Source organism: Lissotriton vulgaris, chromosome 1_1 (genome assembly GCF_964263255.1).
Source record: "Lissotriton vulgaris chromosome 1_1, aLisVul1.2, whole genome shotgun sequence".
In the NCBI taxonomy this organism is placed as follows: domain Eukaryota; kingdom Metazoa; phylum Chordata; class Amphibia; order Caudata; family Salamandridae; genus Lissotriton; species Lissotriton vulgaris.
The window spans coordinates 1,024,768,038-1,024,790,900 of NC_141685.1; the positions used below are offsets into that span (position 1 = coordinate 1,024,768,038).

Sequence of the window (22,863 nt, forward strand, 5' to 3'; positions counted from 1 at the left end):
TGCACTCACTACTCACTACTCTACACTCACTACTCTGCACTCACTACTCTGCCCTCACTACTCTGCACTCACTACTCTGCACTCACTACTCTGCACTCTGCACTCACTACTCACTACTCTGCACTCACTACTCTGCACTCACTACTCAATACTCTGCACTCACTACTCACTACTCACCACTCACTACTCACTACTCTGCACTCACTACTCTGCACTCACTACTCTGCACTCACTACTCATTACTCTGCACTCACTACTCACTACTCTGCACTCACTACTCTGCACTCACTACTCTGCACTCTGCACTCACTTCTCACTACTCTGCACTCACTACTCTGCACTCACTACTCTGCACTCACTACTCACTACTCTGCACTCACTACTCTGCACTCACTACTCTGCACTCACTACTCACTACTCTGCACTCACTACTCACTACTCTGCACTCTGCACTCACTACTCTGGAGTCACTACTCTGCACTCACGACTCTGTACTCACTACCCTGCACTCACTACTCACTACTCACTTCTCTGCACTCACTACTCACTACTCTGCACTCTGCACTCACTACTCACTACTCTGCACTCTGCACTCACTACTCTGCACTCTGCACTCACACTATGCACACTCACTCTGCACTCACTACTTCACACTCTGCGCACTCTGCACTCGCACTCACCTTCTACCTCACAGAGGGATGAAGTGAGCGCCGTTCTACTGGGCAGACCTGGGGTCGGGTGTGAGATTCTACAGCAAAGTGTTTAGAAATGAGGAAACACACGATTTAAAGCGTAGTTAATAAAATGGGGAATCAAATGCTGAGGAGCAGGCAAAATGGCAGTATTATTCACCTGTGCCCGACCTGGTGGGAGAAGAGAGTAAATATCCTCCTGGACTACTCACTACTCTGCACTCACTACTCACTACTCTACACTCACTACTCTGCACTCACTACTCTGCCCTCACTACTCTGCACTCACTACTCTGCACTCACTACTCTGCACTCTGCACTCACTACTCACTACTCTGCACTCACTACTCTGCACTCACTACTCACTACTCTGCACTCACTACTCACTACTCACCACTCACTACTCACTACTCTGCACTCACTACTCTGCACTCACTACTCTGCACTCACTACTCATTACTCTGCACTCACTACTCACTACTCTGCACTCACTACTCTGCACTCACTACTCTGCACTCTGCACTCACTTCTCACTACTCTGCACTCACTACTCTGCACTCACTACTCTGCACTCACTACTCACTACTCTGCACTCACTACTCTGCACTCACTACTCTGCACTCACTACTCACTACTCTGCACTCACTACTCACTACTCTGCACTCTGCACTCACTACTCTGGAGTCACTACTCTGCACTCACGACTCTGTACTCACTACTCTGCACTCACTACTCACTACTCACTTCTCTGCACTCACTACTCACTACTCTGCACTCTGCACTCACTACTCTGCACTCTGCACTCACACTATGCACACTCACTCTGCACTCACTACTTCACACTCTGCGCACTCTGCACTCGCACTCACCTTCTACCTCACAGAGGGATGAAGTGAGCGCCGTTCTACTGGGCAGACCTGGGGTCGGGTGTGAGATTCTACAGCAAAGTGTTTAGAAATGAGGAAACACACGATTTAAAGCGTAGTTAATAAAATGGGGAATCAAATGCTGAGGAGCAGGCAAAATGGCAGTATTATTCACCTGTGCCCGACCTGGTGGGAGAAGAGAGTAAATGTCCTCCTGGGCGATCAGTTGCAGACTTGGTTGGAATGCCCTGAATGCTCGCTTCCAGGCCTAGCAGCTTTCATCCAGACTCTCACAACATGACCGCGCGAGAGATTCTGTCACAAGTGTAGACCAAACCTGCTGCCGCAGCAGGAGCACAGCAGTGGCCTTTTATTTCGGTTTTAAACGTCTGAGGTTCTCACAGCAGCAGTCCTGTAACTCCCGAACCGAAAACCTCCTCCCTCGCAAACATCAAAGAGCATAATCACAAGCTAAGGATCAACGGGCGTGAAACAGCGTGGTGGGCGCGCGCGAGACGCAGCGTGGGCGTGCACATCAGCTGAAGATCGCCGGAGAAGACACCGAGCCTGCCTGCTGCCATGAGTGACCCGCTGCGAGCGAAAGAGCCCGGTTAGTGGGGGTAGAGGGGGGGGCGGCAGAGAGGGAGTGTGCAGAGAGGGAGGGTGTGTGTGTGTGTGTGTGTTTGTGTGTGTGTGTGCGTGCGTGCGTGAGTGTGTGCTTCCGTGAGTGTGAATGTGGAGCAAGAGATGTGCACAGCTCCAGGAGGCTCGGCGTGCGCGTTCATGATGGGCAATCGGCGCTCGTCCCCCAGTCTACGTCCCTTCAGACCCATCTTGGCTGCAATAGGTCTCGAAGCCGAGACCTAAAAACGCTACCATACGTGCTTCCGCACAGTAGCAAGCCTTTTTGGCAGACACAGGGGACCTTTCAGTTGCTGCTTATTGTAATTAGATGTTAGTAATGAAGTGAAACTTTACCCATCCACGTTAACATGTGTAAATCAATAACAAAATAGTGAAGTAATACTGCTTCAGAACGTACTGCATAATTTGCCTTTTCTTTCCCTATAATTCAGTCAACCCTACTGCATAATCCCAGTGGCCCTTACTATAGTGAGTAGCTTGTATTTTAACGGATATGTGAACGTGAAAAGCGACCTCCATGCATGCACGTAGGGGGACCCACTGTACAAGACAGGGCAGCACCAGTGTAGCATTCTAAAATGGAGGAGGGGTGCCTGCAAGCAACCAAAGCTTGGGGGCATCTTTGCAAGCAGGGGGAGAGCCAACGACGATAAACTCAGGATCAGAACCCCCCTCCTCGAGGGGGCGTGGCTACGGAGCCGAAGGGAATGGCGGCGTGAGCTCGGAGCTCCGCGCCTAATCCCCGCAATAATCCTGATTGAAGGAGCGGTGACACCTGCGGGACCCTCACCGAGCAGACCGGAGGCATCAGGACCGGTGCCTGCACCCTCGAACAAGCGGAGGAGTGGAATTTCGACCTGCCAGCGGGGAACGGGACCATCGCGGGCCGAGCCGCGCAGGGGCGTAGAATGGCGGATGACCCTCCAAGCGGGCGCGACGGAGCAGTACCGCTGGCCTGGGAAGTCTCATACGCGGCTGTCTGAACGTGAGCCGTGTTCTACCTTTGGAGCGAGAGGCTTGGCGGCGCTGAAGCACGCCCTGAGCGGGAGAAACGGACTGCTGAGCTCCGACCGAAACCGGGCTGGGTCCCCAGCGCCAAGTGGACAGAGAAAGATACAGCGAAGTGCCGAGAAGCGGAAATGGCGGCAGGCCCTTCCGACCCCTGACCAGCTGGGGCTTTATCGAAGGATCCGCTCCCCCCACACGACTGAAGGGGGGGGGGGGGATGGGGGATCCCTGAGAGAGACGGCGGGACTACCGGCTCGCCTGAAGCGAGGTGGGAGGCTGCTGAGACCCGATCCCGGCCGGGAGATACACTGAGTGGCTCTGCCCACACGGCAAGCAGCGAGGGGAGCTGTCCCGCTGTGGCGGGAGACGGGGCGGTAAAAGAGGAGACCGCTGTCCCCACCAAGGAAGGTGGAGTCCAGAGGGACGTAAGCGAGGCTTCCCCCTGCGCCGCCGGCCCTGGGAGATACCGGAGGCTCGCCGGCGACCCGGCGGACACGGGTGGAGCGAGCGAGGAGGCTGAGCTCTGCACCGAGCCAAACTCACGCACACGGAGACACGATACCGTGGACTGGTAGTCTCCGGGCGGACACACAGAACACGGCGGAGGGGAGATCCTGCGGCCTTGGCTCTCGGTGGCGGCTTGCGACCCCTGGCCTGCGCCTTAGATAGGCGAATGTTCCCGGAGCCCTGACAGTCAGGAACGGAGCTGCCTGGAGCGTTGGGGTCTCCTGTGGGCGCGGAGTGGTACCGGATACGGGAGCCTGACTGGCCCGTCTGAGCCGAGGTCGGTGGCGGCGCGGCCTCTTCCCAGTGGCGGGGCCCTGAGGGGGAGCTGGTGCTGGAGGAACAGAGAGTCATCCTGTTGCAGAGATACCAACGAGGAGCCGCCCCCCCCAGAGCGACAGACACGAGGCCTGGACTCTGAGGTCTTTGCTGAACTGACCGAGCGAGCAGGAGGGCCCGCGCACTGATAGCAGATGGAACACCATATTCTGGAGGTGGGACACATAGTGGGCTAAACTGGAACCGAGCGCACAGGAGCTGTTACTCCAGCAGGCACAGCAACGAAGGTCAGAGGAGGTCGTGAGAACCATGGAGCCGTCTTTGAGCTAGTAAGGACAGACGACCCCCCCCCTGGTGGCGCACTGACTCTAGTGAGCTGAGGTGGAAAAGGCGTGAGACATTGTGCTCCAAAAGACTCCACGATCACCGGAGCGCGTATTGCCATTGCACCATGGGGAAAACCAAAGGCAAAACCGAGGGGGCCGCGGCCTCTGAGTCCTTGGAGGGGGGCTCTGCGGGACCATCGGACTTACAACAGCTTCAGGACCGCATCCTTGAAGCTATTGCAGCAACCAGAGAGGCCTTGCAACAAGACATTGCTTAGGTGGTAACGGGTCTGGGGCTCCTGCGAGCTGACCATGATAAACTCAAGGATAGAGTTAAAGAAACGGAAGTGACTTTAGAGGCTCTAGCTCTGGCCCACAAAACAATGGAAGCGCAGCTCTCAGATACTCTGGGGAGGATACAGACGCTGGAGAAGAGGGCCGAGGATGCCGAAAATAGAAGCCGCCGCAGCAATGTCCGGATAGTGGGCCTGCCGGAAAAAACAGAAGGGGAAGACATGGTAGGATACCTGGACGACTGGCTAAAGACTCAGGTGGCACCGGAAGGCCTGTCACCCTTCTTCACCCTGGAACGGGCTCATTGTGTCCCGGCCAGGCCCCCCAAGCCGGGCTTGCCTCCAAGACCGGTGGTTGCCAAACTACTACACTACAGGGACAGGGACCTCTTGCTCCAACGGGCCCGAGAAGTGGGGCCGTTCCAAGTGGCGAACAGTAAAGTGACCTTATTTCCGGATTATACACTTGAGACGCAGAAGATGCGGGCCTCCTTCTTATCCATAAAATGAGAACTGCGGAATGAGGGAATTCGTTACTCCCTGCTCTTCCCGGCTAAATTAAGAGTTGTATTGGACGACAAAACACACTTCTTCCCTACATCAGCGGAGGCCTGGGACTGGTGGGAGACTTATAAAGCGGGCATGGATGGCACCAGAAATCAAGAGGAGCGGGAGCGAGCGAAGACACAAACGCAAAAAATCTCAAAGGCTGCGATGGCGGCGACAAGGCTCGAAAAAACCTTCGGTGTCTCAGACGGAGGCAGAGAGGCAGGCTGCGCTCCAGGCGGTCGAAGCGATGTCCAATGCAGACGCCTCCCCATCACAGAGAAGTTCACACCCGGAGACCAGGGACACGGGATCAGAGTCGGAAGCATCAGAGACATGCAGTGCCAAGGGCCCTTTGGTGACTCCACAAACCTCCGAGGAGATTCTGAACATTTGATATACTGTTAACATTAGAAGGCCGCTCCTACGGAGGACAGCAGTTGTGAAATGTAAGGTACTGCTGAGGGGAGGGTTCAAGCGGGGTGTATAGTCCGCTGCTACTTACTGGGGGCGGGGAGGGCAGTCGGTACCACTTTCGGACCTAGCTACAACCCGATTGCCCTTAAGGCGCCCATGGTTAGGACCGTGAATTAGTCTGGCGGTTGAGGGGATTGACCTAGTTTGGATGGGTACTGATAGTTTGACGTTGGGGCCTATTCTGTGGGGGTGGAGGAGGGTATTGTTGGGGTTGATTTGGCTTTTGAACAAGTGATAGCACAGAACCTGGGGGGACATATTAAGCCAGACGTTTCAAAGGTTTGTTGGGGAGATTTCACCACTCATGGCACCACAGAACTGAGACAGGAACTGAACTACGAACTATGGGACAATGGCTAACGCAAATGAAGTGAGATGTATAACCTGGAATGTGCGGGGGCTACACACAATGGCACGAAGACTTAAAGTACATGCCTATCTGGTCCGTCGAGGGGTACACATTGCACTGCTGCAGGAGACTCACACCACGAAACAGGAAGGGATAACGTTACAAAAGAGATGGCGGTGCCAGGTATTCAACACCGCTTACTCGGCGTTTGCCAGAGGGGCACTAACATGGATCAGGGCTGGAGTCCCGTTCCAGGCGACCAGACACGTGATAGACCCTGAGGGACGATATTTGGCAGTGGAGGGCAGGTTGAGAGGGAGAGACATTACACTGTGTAGCATCTATGCACCAAACACTGACCAGATGTCCTTTTTCACTAGATTATCGGGGTCGTTGGCGCACTTCCTACAAGGCCCAATCCTGATAGGGGAGGATTTCAATTCAGTAGCGGACACAACACTAGATAGGTCCCACCCACCATTGGCAGATTCTCCCGTTCACCGCCTCACAAAAGGCAGACTAGATTGGCAGTACCGTTGGGGGCTATTGGACGTGTGGCGCACACAACATCCTGCGGAGAGAGATTATTCATTCTTCTCGAGTCTCCACGACCTACATGTCCGGATTGACGCAGTGCTGTGCTCCCGGGAGGTCGTGCAGACGGTGATAAGAACCGAGTATCTAACCAGGACGATCTCGGACCACAATCCATTGCTGATTGGGATGGCCTGGGTCATGGCGGTATCGCGGGTCCCGACCTGGAGACTGCGCCCAAGACATTGGACGATCCGCCTTTTCGAGCGGACCTAGAGGAGGGAATTAGCCAATACTTCGTGGAAAACGAGGGGTCCTCAACTTCCAGGGCAATGGAGGGGAACGCTTTTAAGGTGGTGGTCAGGGGCCAGTGCATAGGAAAACATGCGGGTGCGAGAAGGGTGCTGTTGGAGGATCTACGTAAAGCGGATTCCACACTGAGAGACGCTGAGCGGGCTAGGCCAAGGCATCCGACTTGGAGGAAGAGGTTAATTCGGCTAAGGAGGCAGTGGCAGTAGAGGTGGAGCGCCTTCGTAGCTTTGACTATAAAGCATATATGCTTCTGGCCCACGTTGAGGGAGACAAGGCGGGTGCATTACTGGCGTGGCTAGCCAACCCTACCAGGCGTAGCTCTCCCATACTAGCGATCAAAGGGACGGAGGGACAAATGCACTACTCACAGGGGGAGATACTGGACTGTTTCCAGAACTATTACACAACCCTGTATAGCAGTGCACTGGAGGGGCAGGAGGCCGACATACTCTCCTTTCTGGGAGATCTTCAGTTACCACACTTGGAGGAGGAACAAGCGACCGCACTGGGGAGGGACATAGAACTAGGTGAGATCCGAGGGGCAATTAAGCGAATGGCTCGTAACAAAACGCCCGGACTAGACGGCCTACCCATCGAATTTTATAATGCATACATAGATTTATTGGCGCCTAGACTACAGACGGTGTATAATGAGGCTAAGAGGACCGGTCAACTTCCCCAATCCATGCGAGAGGCCTTAGTGATCCCATTACTAAAACCAGGGAGAGCAGGAGAACACCCGGCCTCTTACAGGCCGTTGTCTATGTTGACCACGGACTACAAAATATTAAGTTCCATACTGGCGGAGAGGCTCCTACAACACATGCCCGGCCTGGTCCACGAAGACCAGTCGGGATTTATGCCTGCTCGGAGCACGACAATAAACATCAGGAGGCTTTCACGTCTGGTGGACAGCCCACACATGGCAGCCCGGACCCCCCTGGTCTTATCAATAGATATTGAGAAGGCGTTTGATAGTCTGGAGTGGACTTATTTATACAGGGCCATGGAGCATTTTGGCCTGGGGGAAGGATATATCAAATGGACGCAAGTATTGTATGCGGCAGCGGTAGCTAGAGTGAGGGTAGGACCCCTAATCTCACACCAGTATCCGGTGGAAAGAGGCACTCGGCAGGGCTGCTCCCTGTCCCCCCTTTTGTTTGCCCTGGCGATCGAGCCCCTTGCGGCGGAAGCCCGCACGGGCAAGCATTTTCAGGGCATAGATTACAGAGGGGAGCAGCAATTCATCTTATACACGGATGACCTGCTGGTATTTCTGGAAAACGGGACGAAAGCATTGCAGGGAGTGGAACGCTTATTGGAGCGATTCGGAGAACTTTCAGGACTGAAGGTCAACTGGTCGAAAACTTGCTTGTTCCCCCTGCGACGGAACATGGCACAGCCTGACCACCGTTTGGAGCTTAGATGGGAGCCAGTTTGCTTACATTACTTAGGGGTATATATATACCATGGGGTGACGGACATACTGGAGGGCAACATTGGAAGATGCATACGGGCGCTGAAGGGCTGTATGGCCTTTTGGGCCACGCTGCCGTTGACAGTCACGGGACGCATTTCTTTATTGAAAATGATCGCCTTGCCGCGCCTGCTCTACTTCTTTCGTACCCTCCCTGTTTGGATTCCTTGATCTCTGTTTTCTCAACTGAAATCCCAGATGACCTCCTTCATATGGGGGACGGGCAGACGCAGGATTGCTTTGGCGACCCTCACCCGCCCGAAGGATGAAGGCGGTCTAGAGGCACCCGACTTTGAACTCTACTACCTGGCTGCACAACTGCAGATCTTTACACAGGAGGTAGCGAGAGTATATCGTGGACCGGAAGGTGAGAGGGATAGGTGCACCCCACGCCACGTCCTAGCCTATATAACGCTACAGCAGAAAATAGCACGGGGAGATCTGACGCCAGAAGAACGAACGTTTAAGCTTTGTTGGGACCGCTCTAGACGTCGGGCAGGAGTACAACACCCATATGCCCCGGAGATACCCTTGGGTATGTTAACAGCACTCCCCCACGGTGGAGACTGGTCCCAACTGCAGAGTTGGCAAGACGCAGGAATACAAGTGGTTGGAGACCTCTACGAGGACGGGGCACTGGTGCCGTATCAGGAATTACAAGAAAAATATGAGCTGCCGAGGGGAGGCTACTTACTACACGCTGCGGTAACTAGGGCCATTCAAGCGCATTGGAAGGAAGGTCTTATAGAGCCGATGACAACTATGGCCTGTCAATACACCATGATGGCAGCTGGAACCTTTAAGGCAGTGACTTGTTTGTACTCGCGAATGCTCCGGGAAAATTTGCCACCGCTGTCGGCGCTGAAGTCCAAATGGGAAGCAGACCTGGACAGAGAGATCCCAGAAACGGTTTGGGCGGGTCTGGTGAGGCGAGCCAGGAACAGCACGAGGAATGCGCGCTTTCAGCAGATCCATTTTTATGTGCTGCACAGAGCGTACTTAACACCGGGGAAAATTAAGAAATACTTCGGAACGGAGAATGCGAGATGCCCAAGATGTGCTCTCGAGGGAGCGGAGCTGGCACACATGTTATGGTCCTGCCCTGGTCTCCGAGAATATTGGCAGGAGGTGGGCGACACTTTGTTGGAGGTGACGGAGAGAACAATCCAGTATGATATGGCAGTGTGTTTATTGCACTGGTTCCCCCACACGCCTAAAAACAAAACTAAGAGCAAATTTATTGACATGGGCTTATTGATAGCCAAAAGGGAAATCACGAGAAATTGGAAAGCGAGAGTAGGTCCCACACACAAGAGATGGGCCACTGAATTCTTGAAATGGGCCGCCTGTGATAGCATCCATAGATACCAGATGGCCCGCCGTAAACCAACTGATAGGGCACTGGGCACGGCGGCGGCTTGGGAGACACTGGTCCAAGCCTTGAGAGACAGGGGACAACAGGGGGAAGGCTCAGAATTGGAAGACCTGGAGGAAGGCCCTAGCACAGGACCGGGGACCTCACAAAACTAGGTTACACTTGGAAGGCGACTCCTGATTGCACCCATAGTAAAGGAAGAGGTGAATACTCCTGAGTGGGTGGTGAATACCTGGGGAGGGAGGGGGGAGGGAGTTGGGGGACATTTTCAGGGGTTGGGGAGTTTATAGAGTAGAACTACAGAAAAGCAGACGAGCGCATACTTCAAAGGGAGGGTTACACCGCTCACATAGTACTGGACAACGGGAGGTTTCCTGATTATCGCCGCCCGACCTCCGGGTTGTGGGCCGAAAGGCTGTGTAAAGATGTAGACGGAAACGGACAAATGTGAGAAACGAGTGAAGTAACCCAATGTGATAAATATTATACTGTAATTCTGCAATAAAAATTATGTTTAACAAAAAATAAAAAATCAGAACCCCCCCTCCTCCTAGTCCTACCTGGGTGGCTCTCAGCATCTGGTAACTGATGAGGGAACAAGAAAAGTCATGCTCTCTCCCGTTGGATGTTTACCAAAGACAACTTTGTTTCCCCAGTAGGCCGCCAGGGTAGGGGCTGGTTTTGTACCCCTGGGGGGCTGTTTTTGTTACCGGGGACTGGTTTTGCAGCATAGCTGCAATATCGGCCCTGTGTAACAGAAGCAGCTGCAGTGTTCTCCTTGCACACCTCCTCCCCAGGGCCGGGCTGGCTACCAGGCGTTTTGCCATACTGCCGAGCTGGGGGCTGATGTCACTGCAGTGGGGGCTAATTTTGTTGATGGAGACCTGCGTGTGCTTCAAAATAAACAAAGCAAAACACATTTTGTTCAGCACCTGCAGGTTCCCATCAATGAAATCAGCCCCCAGCCCCGCAGCCTTCCAAAACGCCCGGTAGCCAGTCCAACCCTGCTCCTCCCCCCCAGCGGCCATTCTAACTAAATTGACAGGGCTGATTTGCGTTCCCAGTCTGGCCCTGATCGCAGGGCTCCAACGGGGCAGGAACCGGTGCTCACTGACTGCTCAAACAGTTGGTACTTCAGTTCAGCCAAGGACTCACCTTTCAAGGTCACCATATGCAGGGCCGGACTGGCTACCAGGAGTTTTGGCATGCTGCCGAGCTGGGGGGCTAATTTAGTTGATGGGGACCTTCGTGTGCTGAACGAAATTCGTTTTGCTTTGTTTATTTCGAAGCACCCGCAGTTCTCCATCAACAAAATTAGCCCCCACCGCAGTGACATCAGCCCCCAGCTGGGCAGCATGCCAACACCTGGCAGCAAGTCCGGCCCTGACCATATGAATATTAGCAGCACACATGTTTACAAAGGATTATGGGCAGGGCCAATGAAATTCAGCAGCACGGGAGGGTCAAATTATGCTGCAGAGTTGATTAAAGTATATGGCGTACTGCATCACATATTGTGATAGTAATACTTCATTATTTTGTCATTTCTTCACTTTCTGTTTATTGGTTGCACCTCAATAGTACCAGTTTAAGTCCCCGATATAGCTATAAGCAACATAAAGTTAACCAGTCAACCTTTGTGAAGGTCCTTCCTCATGTGTCGTTCTGTTTTTCATAAATGTTAAACCATTTCACCTAGAAACAAATTTCCTTTGTTAAAATCTGCAGATTATGCAGCAGATGTTGGGTTATGTGGCAAATCTATAATTATGTGAAAAACATTGCAGAAGTATAATCGCCAGATTCCAGAGACCCTGCTTATGAGCCAGATTCAATGTGGACACATTTGAATGCTTGCCAGGGCCTGGTTGGCCTTTTATCTCACCAGGCATTTCCCCAGTGGGTTGGAGCAATTGCAGACAGGCATTTGAAAGCAGGGGGCGGGGGGCGGGTGTCCTGGTTACTCTAACATTTCCCCAGCTCCCCAATATTCTGGCTTCCAGGGAGACTGGGAGCAAGGTGAGTGTGAGAGAAGAAGAGAGAGAGTGGATGGATGGAAAGAGAGAGAGAGAGCTAAAGCGAGGAAGGAGGGGACGGGAGTCGGGTTTACTTTTATGTCAGAGCTGCTATCCATTCCGACCCTGGGCCTTATAAGAGCCTCAAGGATCTTAAACGCGATGCCACACTAGAGCAGGCGCGGTGCGTCCATTGGGGCGTGGGGGCGTAGCCCCCCCGCCCGCAGCTCCCTCGGCGTCTTTGAACTTAAGTAAACTCTCAGTTTACTTAAGTTTAAAGACGCCGAGGTTGAACTGACAATCATGTCAGTCAACATGACGCCGGACCGCCCGGTCCGCGTCATGTTGACTAACATGATTGTCAGACCAGTGGGGGGCAACAGGCATCAGCACAACAAAAGTGCACATGAGTAGGGACGGAGGGCACCGTGCCCACGCATGCGCACTTGTGTTTTGACCTGTTTTGACCTGTTTGCGCATGCCCATTAGGAGCCCTTTGGGCTCCTAATGGGCGTGCTACGGGCGAAGAATAGCCATGCCCTGCCATGCTCGCTACATGCCGCTCATCCTGAACTTTTACGCCTCACCACTTTCAAATGTCACCAGCCGCCCCTGCACTAGAGTACTATACAAGAACAAACATTAAGAAAAAGGAGGGGTGTGCGGCTTGATGGCTGCCTGTAGAGAGACTTATCTTACAGTGCACAGAATGAACCTCTGTAGGGTCCAGTAGGAAAAGCTTAACAACTTACACACTCGAGTTCTTCAGGATGTCAAGCTATCTTGAGACATCCTCTAATGGCCGTAAGAAGATTCTCCTGTCCCAGGCACATGAGCAAAAGGATTAGGAGCAGACAGTAACCATCTAGCACTGCTCCTTTTCTAGGAAGTCCACTATGGTGTGAAGCTGTTACATGGAAAGCACTCCATTGTCCTAGAGGTAGGGCCGTGCTAAATAAATAGTGCAAATAAATAAATACTTACATGCATATCCACACACACACACATGCATGCATGCATACCTACACACATACATAAATCAATAAATAGATTGCGTCCTTTCAGAGACTGCCAGGTCCTTGCCTGACCTCAAGGCCACAGACTCACACATGGTAGGGCCAGATGGCTTGAGGAGACGCTTAGATGGCTACTATCCAGACCTTCGAGCTTTATTGCCTTCTGAGCTATGGAAGAGGTACAATACACTAAGCATGCACCACTGTATAAAGTAATGGAAATTTGATCTAACCCCAACTGGTAAGTTTGCTTTCCTAGTAGTTCACCAATTTATATAAAATACACAGGAAAGTGCATAGCCATGTAAGTCTGGTTCTACTATGCAGGTAGTCCAGGTATTTGACTGACAAACAGTGTAGCTTTAGGGTGGCATTACCTCTTTCTGCAGCCATCATAATGTACGTAGTGAATATAAATAGAGTGAAACTATTCAAAGTAAACGTTCATGTAAAGCAGTAATTCTATATGAATCTTGCAATTGGTGCCATTGATGTTTGCTAACTGATAAAATGTTATCTCTCCACAGACCAGACAACTCGCCATCCTGGAGCCTAGCAGAACACGGGATCCTTCCAAGACGCTTCCACTGTCACTCATATGGCTGTTCTGTGTCTTGGCCCTCATAGTGACTGGATTTGTGGTCCACTGGGAGATAGTCTACCTACGTAACTTTCACCTACCCTACAGCTCCATGTTCACGGCAGAGGATGTTCCCCTCAGCAATGAGCCACTGAAGAGATTCCCCTTCCTGCTAAACGAGACCACCAAGTGCTCCACCCATGATCCATTCCTGGTGCTGCTGATCCCCTCAGTGCCCGAGGAAATTGCAACCCGAGATGCTATTCGCATGACATGGGGGAATGAGACCTTGCTGCCCGGCATCACTGTGGTGAGGCTGTTCCTTCTGGGAATACCCTCCTCACCCTCCGTCTCAGTACGCAATTCCGTGCTGTGGGAGAGCACTACCTTCAGGGACATTATCCAGCAGCACTTCTTGGACACGTACAATAACCTGACCGTAAAGACCATGATGGGTATGGAGTGGGTAGCCCGCTTCTGCCCCAATGCCAAGTACGTTATGAAAATCGACACCGATATGTTCTTCAACCCTGAGCTTTTGGTCCATCACCTTCTCCAGCTAAGCCCTGAAGTACAAAAAAACTACTTCACTGGGTTGATTGTGTACAAGGGCAGCCCTGAACGGAATACTTCGAGCAAGTGGTATATGTCCAGAAAAATCTATAGAGCAGACTTATTCCCAACCTATTGTTCAGGGACAGGATATGTACTCTCTGGCGATGTAGCAACAAAGATTTTCAACATCGCTAACCTTTTAAAGCCACTGTTTGTTGAAGACGTATTTGTGGGCCTCTGTCTGGCAAAGCTGAGAATCCGAATCACTCATCCGCCCCCTGACTTGTTCAACGGGCTATATATCAGATACAATCGGTGTAGATTTGCCAAATTGATCACAGTGCACAAATACACCAAGGAGGAACTTGTGCAGCTCTGGCCTGATTTTATGGAGGCAAAAAGGACCTGCTAGATTTCGAGATCCCAGCTCTCTGGCATTTTGTAGTTCATCCGCAGATTGTAGAACTAGAAGATCTGGCTTCCAAATTCAGCTTCTCTTCTTTGCTAAAGTGCATTGTCCTGATCAAATCACCTGAGCTCCCTCTGCTTATCCCTCATCTGCCAACTCAGGAGAGCTTGAAAACAGGTGGACTGGTATAAAGCCCTGAATGAAATAGTGCCTCTTTACACCTACACTCATCGAGCAGAGCACAAAGCCTTGCAAAGGCGCGCGATTTCTCGCACTTTAGGAAGTCCGAAATATAAGTTAAAGAAACAGGTCAAAAGTGGTGACGGCCCTATGGCATAATCCAGTTTAAGGTAAAGACCCTCATCTATACAATGTTGATAGCATAGCGAACAGGAGGTAAATCAACAAACATCTTACACCAAGCACAATCGGTGAAATAAGATCCTACTTGAAACTCCTAACATTTACAATTATACCAACCTATGTACACCTCTACTATACTGACTTATAGACCAGATCAGTATTATTTTAGCAGATTTTAAACTAGATATGGCCACTAGTATCATTGAGCATCCGTGTGTGTGGCAATAAATCAAATAGATAGAACCCCCTATCATGGGGAAGCCTTTGGCTTAAGATCAGGTCCAATTACACCTCAAGCAACAAAAATTCAACAATTGGACTTAATAGCTCTCCACTTCAATGAACCAGACTGGACACTATTCTTTAAAAATGCACAACTCCCCAAAATGTACATGAAAATCTGACACACCGATTTGAAAGACGAACACAGCACAGGTAGAGAAAATAACAAAAGAAAAAGTATTCATATATAGTTTATGTAATATTTGTGTGTTTTTACTTACATAATACAACTTTTGTGGTAAGAGGCCACTTCAATTTTTCTGTTTGTTGATGAAAGCTTTTGTAGTGTACCTCCAACTTCTCACCACCTGAACTGTGATTCTACTTGCCACCCCATATATGGATTTTATATTCCATGTTGTAGAGTACTCACTGATGTGGATTTACTTCATCCTATTGCTTGTCCAGGATGTCTTGCGGCAAATTTGGCAGTGTGCAGGCCACCTCTGCTGCCACAGTCGCTCTCTCCCTCTTCCACTGTCCTTGCTCCTTTTCATGCTTCAAATTGCAGTGGCGCTCTATCATCGATGTCTCAAGAGAGTAGTTGCCCCATACCCCTCTCCTCAACTTTTGGTCACAGATTCTTGTCAATGCATTTCTATACGATTAACTTCTTGCCCACTGAATGGGTGAAGAGCTCCCAGACATCGGAGTCCATTGGTTCCTTTGCCTTCCCCTTTTACCCCGCTGGCAGAAGCAGCCCGTGCAGGTAAGAGCAGTGGGGCGTGGCGGGGGGAGGGACTTGACGATGAAATGAAATAAATATTTAATTTTACCTTGTAATCATCTGTAAAGCCCCCGCCGCTCTTACCTGCACGGGCCGCCCCTGCCCGCCGAGTAGTTTGATTGTAAAAATAAGAGAACATTTTTTAGGTCTGGGTTAACAGCAACTTTTGTGCTCAACTAAAAAGCACTAAGAAGAACGATTTAGAGAGGGGATTTAGTACTGCCCACTTGTTAATCCACGTGCAGTGGCGTAGCATGTGTCGTGGACTGTAGCGCAAGGACGGACATTGAACCCTTGGATGCTTTTTGAACTGCAAAATGCATCACAAATCAGTGTTCAATGTGCCTCTGAGATCTGGTGTCACTGTACCTGCTGCACCAGTGAAAGCTAGGCCCCTGTTCCCTTGAGAATAGCATTTTATTGGGCAGTAGTAAAGTGTGTCTTCTGTACTTCTTCAATCAATCAATCATGGTTTTTTTAAGCGCACTCTTCAACTGTGAGGGTCTCAAAGCGCTGGGGGCGTGCAGCTCCGGGCAGCCGAAAAGCCAGGTCTTGAGGCTCTTCCTGAAGGTGTGCAGGGTAGCAGAGAGTCTGATGGTGGCTGAGAGCTCGTTTAAAGCTTTGGCTGCGACGTAGGAGAAGGCTCTTCTTCCAGCTCTGGTTCAGCGGATGCATGGGCTTGCATCAGGGCAAGGTCGGCGGAGCAGAGGTTTCTTTTGGGGGCGTGGAAAGAGATTCTTTAGTTGAGGTATTTGGGTCCAATGTTGTGGAGGTATTTGTTGGCGTGGGTGAGTAGTTTGAAAGTTACTATCTTCTCGACGGGGAGCCAGTTTAGATCTTGCAGGTTTTGGGTCATGTGCTCATGTCAAGGGGTGCAGAGGATTAGTCTGGCTGCAGAGTTCTGGATGGCCTGGAGTTTGTGTAGCTGGGATTTGTTGATTCATGCGTAGAGGGCATTTCTGTAGTCCAGTCTGCTAGTAATAAATGCGTGGGTGACAGTCTTTCTGGCTTCGGGGGGGATCCACTTGAAAGTCTTGCGGAAGATGTGGAGGGAGTTGAAACAGGTGGAGGCGACAGTGTTGATCTGGTGAGGTCAGAATGATGCCGAGATTCTGGGCGTGGTCTTTCGGAGTGAGTGGGTTTCCGAGGGCAAAGGGCCACCAGGAGTTATCCTTGGAAGGTCCAAGGACGAGAACCTCTGTCTTCTCAGAGTACAGTTTTAAGCAGCTGCTGCTCATCCAGGCTGCAACGTCTTTCATTCCTTCCTGGAAGCTGAGTCTGGTGTCTTCGGGGTTCTTAGTGAGGGAGAGGATGAGTTGGGTGTCGTCGGCGTAGGATACTATGCTGAGCCCGTGCTGTCTGGCGATTGTGGCGAGGGGGGCCATGTAGATGTTGAAGAGCATGGAGCTGAGCAATGATCCTTGGGGTACTCCGCAGTTGATCTCTGTGGGTTTGGAGAGGAAGGGTGGGAGTCTGATCCTTTGGGTTTTGCCGGAAAGAAAGGAGCGGATCCAGTTGAGGGCTGATCCCCATATGCCAGTGTCGTGGAGTCTGGCTGCAGGAGTGCGGTGGGAGATGGTGGCGAAAGCTGCGGATAGGTCTAGGAGGATGAGGGTCACGGTGTGTCCCTGGTCAAGTAGCATGTGGATGTCGTCAGTGGCAGCGAGGAGGGCGGTCTCAGTGCTATGGTTGCTGCGGAATCCAGACTGGGAGGAGTCGAGGATTGAGTTCTTTTCGATGAAGGTGGTCAGTTGTGCGTCAAAGAATTTCTCTGTGACTTTGGCTGAGCAGGGAAGAAGAGAGATGGGCCGGTAGTTTTTCAGGTCTGTCAGGTCAGCCGAAGGTTTCTTGAGGAGGGGCTTGACCTCAGCCCCCTTCCAGTCGTCGGGGAAGGTGCCAGATTCGAAGGTAGCATTGATGGTGCGGCGTAGTTTCGGTGCAATGGTGTGGCTGCTCTGTGGATGATGCGAGGAGGGCAGGGGTCCATGGGGGCTCCTGAGTGGGTGCTCTTCATGGTTGTGGTGGTGTCTTCGGTGGTAACTGGTGTTCAGTTGGTGATAGTGGGCTAGCTGTCATTGCTGGCACGGAGGGTGGTTTCAGGGGTCTCTTCGCTGAAGTTGTCGTAGAGGGCCTTGATTTTCAGGTGGAAGAAGGAGCCGAGCTTGTTGCAGAGGTCCTGGGATGGTGTGATGTCTGTGGCTCCGCTGGGGGGGTTTGGTAAACTACTGGATGATGTTGAAGAGTTCCTTTGAGTTGCTGGCGTTGGGGAGGATTTTGTTCATGATAAAGGTCCTCTTGCTGAATCGTATGAGTTGGTGGTATTCTGTCGTGGGGTGCTTGTAGGCGGACTGGTCTTCGTTGTTTCTGCTGTTTCTCCATCGTTTCTCGAGTCGTCTGCAGGAGAGTCTGGCTTCTTCAAGGTCGGTGGTAAACCAGGCGGCCTTCAGCAGGCGGTGTATGTCGGGGCAGCGGAGGGGAGCGAGCTTGTCCGAGCAGTTGGTGATCCAGCGGTGTAGTTCCGTGGCTGCAGAGTTGGCATTGGTTGTGGCAGAAGGGGGGGCATGGACGAGGGTAGAGTTGAGATTGTCATCTGTGACCTTGCTTCAGTTCCTTCATGGAGGGCGCGGTCAGGCTTGTGTGCGGTCATGTCTTGAAAGAGAAGTATACTCAGTGGTGGTCTGTCCAGAGGAGCTGCGAGGTGTGGCTGAAGTGGATGTTTCTCCCTCCTGCAAAGATGGGGTTGAGGGTGTGTCCGACCTTGTGGGTTGGGTGATGACAAGCTACTTCAGTCTGAGGTTGGCATGGTTGTCCAGGAGGGCGGGGGAGTCAGGGTAGCTGCGGTTGTCAAGGTGGAAGTTCAGGTCTGCCATGAGTATGTAGTCTGTGGAGGCGGTGGCGTGGGGTGCGATGAGGTTGACAATGGAGGTGGTGAAGGGAGCACGGGGCCCAGGAGGTCTATAGGCAAGGGTGCCGCGCATTGTGGTTTTGGAGCTGGTCTGGACCTGGAAATGGAGGTGTTTGGTTTTGGAGAGGGAGTGGCTCGTGTTGGAGGTGTGGAGTCGGAGGGAGCTCTTGTGTGCGATGACAAGTCCCCCTCCTAGGCGGTGGGAGTGGTTCTGCCTCTGGATCTTGTAGTCATCGGGAATGGTGGTGGCGATGTTGGGGGCAGATACAGCGTTTGTCCAGGTTTCTGTGAAGAAGTCGAAGTCTGGCAAGAGGGTGTCGAGGAGGTCCCAGATCTCTATGATATGTCTGTGCAGGAAGCCCACGTTGAAGAGGATGCATTTCATGGCTTCTTTGGTGCGGGTGTCCGGCAAGTGTGTGGAGGTGAGGGGGTGCTGTGGCTGGTGAAGGAATGCCGGCAGTGGCGGCAGGAGAATTGGCCGTGGCTGATGTTCGGCTTCGCCCACTGGCAGTTGTTGTTTCTACCGGGGTTGAGTGAGTGGAGGAAGGCTGGGTCATAGCGGTGGAAGGTGTGATAGCCAGGGCCCCTGGCGCTGGTTGCGGTCGGGTCGCAGACGGGTGCAGACAGGCTTATCTTTGGCACGCCTTTGGTGCACCGGCGGCTCGGCCGCACAGAGGCCTACATTAAGTAGAGGTCGGGGGAGGGTGGGGCAGCTGGGAGGCGGGTGCAGGAAAGAGGAAAAGCTTATGCTCATTACAACAGGACTAGGTTGGTTATGGTGACAACACAATGGTAAATGCCTGATCTTTCTATTATAAAAAGTTATGGCAAAGGTCATAGGCCTGGCATACCTATCAAAAGCATAAATTAAAAAGGCCAGTAGACATTTTATTGTGGAAAGTATGTTTAAGTCTGTAGTGAAGTGCTTTGTTACAAGGTATCTCACAGATTAACGTATTAGGCAAGGGTTTTGATGTTGCCTATTCCTTCTGACAAAACCCTCGAACTGAAGAGTTTCACTTACATAAAGGTAACTCATAGCAGGGGTTGTAAATTGTTTTGCGAACTATAATTTGTACATATTTGTAATATTATGACTGTATTCCTGGTGCTTGCTTTGCAAGAAAGCTTATGTGCAGTGCATTGTAGTATTGAGTTGGTTATGGTGACAAGCCAATGATAACAACTGGAGGCCATATTGATAAATGAGAAACGTTAAGCAAATGCCTTGAGTCTGATCTGTTGTTTATGAAAAGTAATGACAAAAGCAGCATCCCTGACTAATTTATTGTGAAAAGCACATGTAATCGGTGGGAGATCAGATCGAGATCACTATCATCCCATTCAACTGCAGATTCATCATCATGGGATTATGAAGTTACTATCAAATTTTGACTATCAAGGGCAAGGCGCCTGATTAATATCGGAATATTTGTGTTATGCATTTCAAAGAATTTGTATCCATACATTCAACTTATGAATCAAGTGAATTACTAAACTTATTTGCACTGAAGAAGCGAACATTTTGCGAAACAAATATTTGGAAGTGTACAACTGTTTTGATAAAGATACATTTTTATGGAAGTTTACATCTTTAATTGGAAGCTGAACTAATGGAATAACAACTATCAAATAGATGAAAAAAGGCTTCGTAGACTTTATTCATCTAACTCTCAGAGAACCTCTTTACATTTTTGCAGTCTAAAAGGATTTATTTTTGTTTACCATCTGACAAACCATGATGGTAGAACATTTCCACAATGAGGGTTCTTGTTGGACCCTTTTCTTGTGGGTGGGGGGGGGGGGTGTTCATTGTTTATGCCAACTGTCATATTATTTCGATTTGTAATTTGACTATACAGTAAGCAGTGAGCACTTACATTACTGACAGGCTTTAAAAGTTTATCGCTTTTCATCCACTATGTTGCGCTTCCCCAATAATACCTTTCAATTACTTTTAGCAATCAGTGAACTAATTAAACCATCACCTCTTCTGTTTTAGGAACGCCAAGCAACCACACTATCAAATAATACAACACTACATAAGACTTCAACCATGTACAATGATACATGCTTGGACCTTTACATTACTCTTTAGTATTGACTGTCACTAGAAAATATTTGAATAAAATAAATACAAAGAATTAATAAATATATCATAAAAAAGCACAATAACATGTCAAGGCCTACACTCCGTAATCATTAAACCATAGTAGGTACTCGCATAAAGTACTTATAACATATCACTATAACACTTTTTGCTTAGTGTGCCTTGTAATTTCTATTTAGTTACAATGTACATATGCTTTGCTATTATGTTAATGTTAAAGGATTTATAAAGAACCTAGTTACTTCAAGGAGTGTCGCCGCTTTAAAGAAGTAGCACCTTATCTGTAGTCAGGTAGAGTCGCGTTCATCTGAGGGACCAGGCAGTTCTACTTACTTTGCCTGAAAAGCCAGGTCTTGAGATTTTTGCGAAACTCATTTTTGAAGGTACGAGTCTCATCCAATGGCATTGAGTTGCAGAGTTTGGCTACCAAGAATCCAAAGGAACTGCCCCCTCGGCTCATTCTGCGCACTCTAGGGATTACGGTCAAAGACGATTCACAAGACCTAAGATATCTGGAGGGGTACAAGCTTGAAGCAGAGGATACAAATAACTTGGACCCCTCTCATTCAGTATCCTATGCGTGAAACAGAGTGCTTTAAAATAGACTCTGTGCTTAATGGGGAGCCAATGTAGTTCAGCAAGACCTGGCTAATGGCAAGCCGTTTTGGATTTTTTTATAGCATATGAGCTGCTGCATTTTATACTCTCTGAAGGATTCCCAACCTGCCCTTAGAGTCCCCTGGACAGAGTACATTATAATAATCGAGCCGAGACACCAGAAGCGCTTGAATTATCGTCTTTTTTGCTGAGTCCGGTAGAAGCCCTAGAATCTTCCTTAGCAACGTTAACACTCCAAAACAAGTGCCAGCTGTAGCCTTGATCTGGCTTTCAAAAGATAACTGTGTATCAAAAATGATGCCCAGATGTTTTACTTTTGGCCCAGTTCACATGGCCACCATGCAGCGGACCAAATTTTGGACCTCTGTCTTGTCCGTATTTAATTTCAGGCAACTGGTTTCCATCCATGCCGCAAGGTCTACCAAACAGCATTTGAAGTTTGCTGTGGCACTGCCGTCATCTTGTGACAGAGTGATGATCTGTTGAGTGTCGTCAGCATACGACAATCCTCATGCCATGGCATTCAATTACATCTGCCGAGGGATGGAGATACAGGATAAACAGGGTAGGACTCATAGCGGATCCCTGTGGCACTCCCTGCTGAAGGGGGTTGATATCGGATGTGTATGGCTTTTGGAACACCTAGAAAGAGCGCTTGTGTAAGCAAGCATTTACAATGCAATAGGTCTCGCAATTGCAAGATTTTGAGCTATTGGCATTGTAAATGGTAATGCTTTTTATAATAGTAAAAGGCATTGTCATTTACAATAGCATTAGGTCAAACTTTAGCAAAAGTAAGACCTATTGCATTGTAGAGTGTGTTGTCCGTGAATCAAGCGCCCCAATCACCAATAAAGTAAAAAAAAAAAACGAACGCGGTGTCCCTGAACAGGGCGCCACGCACCACATTATAGTTTAAAAAAAAATTAAACTTAGCACGGTGTCCCTAAAGCGGGTGCCGCACTCAGCATGAAAAAAATATTTTTTTTAAAGGTGAATAAACGTAGGCATTGTGCCCTGAGTGCTGTGGTGGTAGGTGGCAGCCACTTTTAAAGTTAGAGCGGCATAGCGCTCTATACAAAAAGCAGTCGCCATTGTCCTGTGGGGACGCACTGCAGATACAACAACAAAAAAGCAGCCACCATAGTCCCCATTAGTGAATAAACCAAATAGTGCTTTCTCCAACTTAAGAAGCAGACCAGGTAACAACACCAGTAAAAGGTCCAGTCGTTAGGGGAGGTAACAAATGTAGACAAGGCGGTACCAAGGAGGGACTAACAAGTCTAATAATGAATCGGAAAACAGCATTTACGAAGGACAATGACACAAGCCAATGACAAATATGGGCAGCGAGTGGGAGGGGCTTCCAGTGCTTACCCCAATCCAGCAGGCCTCGCAGAGCGAGCAGCATATGCGTGCTGCCCTTAAGCTCGACCAAAAATCAGCAAGCCATTCAAAAGCTCTTTCCCTTATGCCCTGTGACCACAGCCGTTCTAGCAACAAACCGTGCAAAACTGTATCAATAGTTGCACATAAGTCTAGCATGACAAGTGCAGCAGTTGTACCTTCATCAGCCAATATATGTAGCTTCTCAGAAGCT

At 50.2% G+C, this 22,863-nt stretch overlaps 1 protein-coding gene across 1 annotated transcript in view; it reads left to right on the forward strand.

Annotated features, from left to right (window-relative positions):
• The window catches only part of LOC147748446 (beta-1,3-galactosyltransferase 2-like), a 76,680-nt gene extending 62,164 nt beyond the window's left edge, over nucleotides 1-14,516 (forward strand). The window contains exon 2 of the mRNA XM_086936439.1: nucleotides 13,242-14,516. Coding sequence (XP_086792565.1) covers nucleotides 13,242-14,261 — 1,020 coding nt within the window. The 3' untranslated portion in view covers nucleotides 14,262-14,516. The remainder of the gene's footprint in view (nucleotides 1-13,241) is intronic.
• The last annotated feature ends 8,347 nt before the right edge of the window (nucleotides 14,517-22,863 follow it).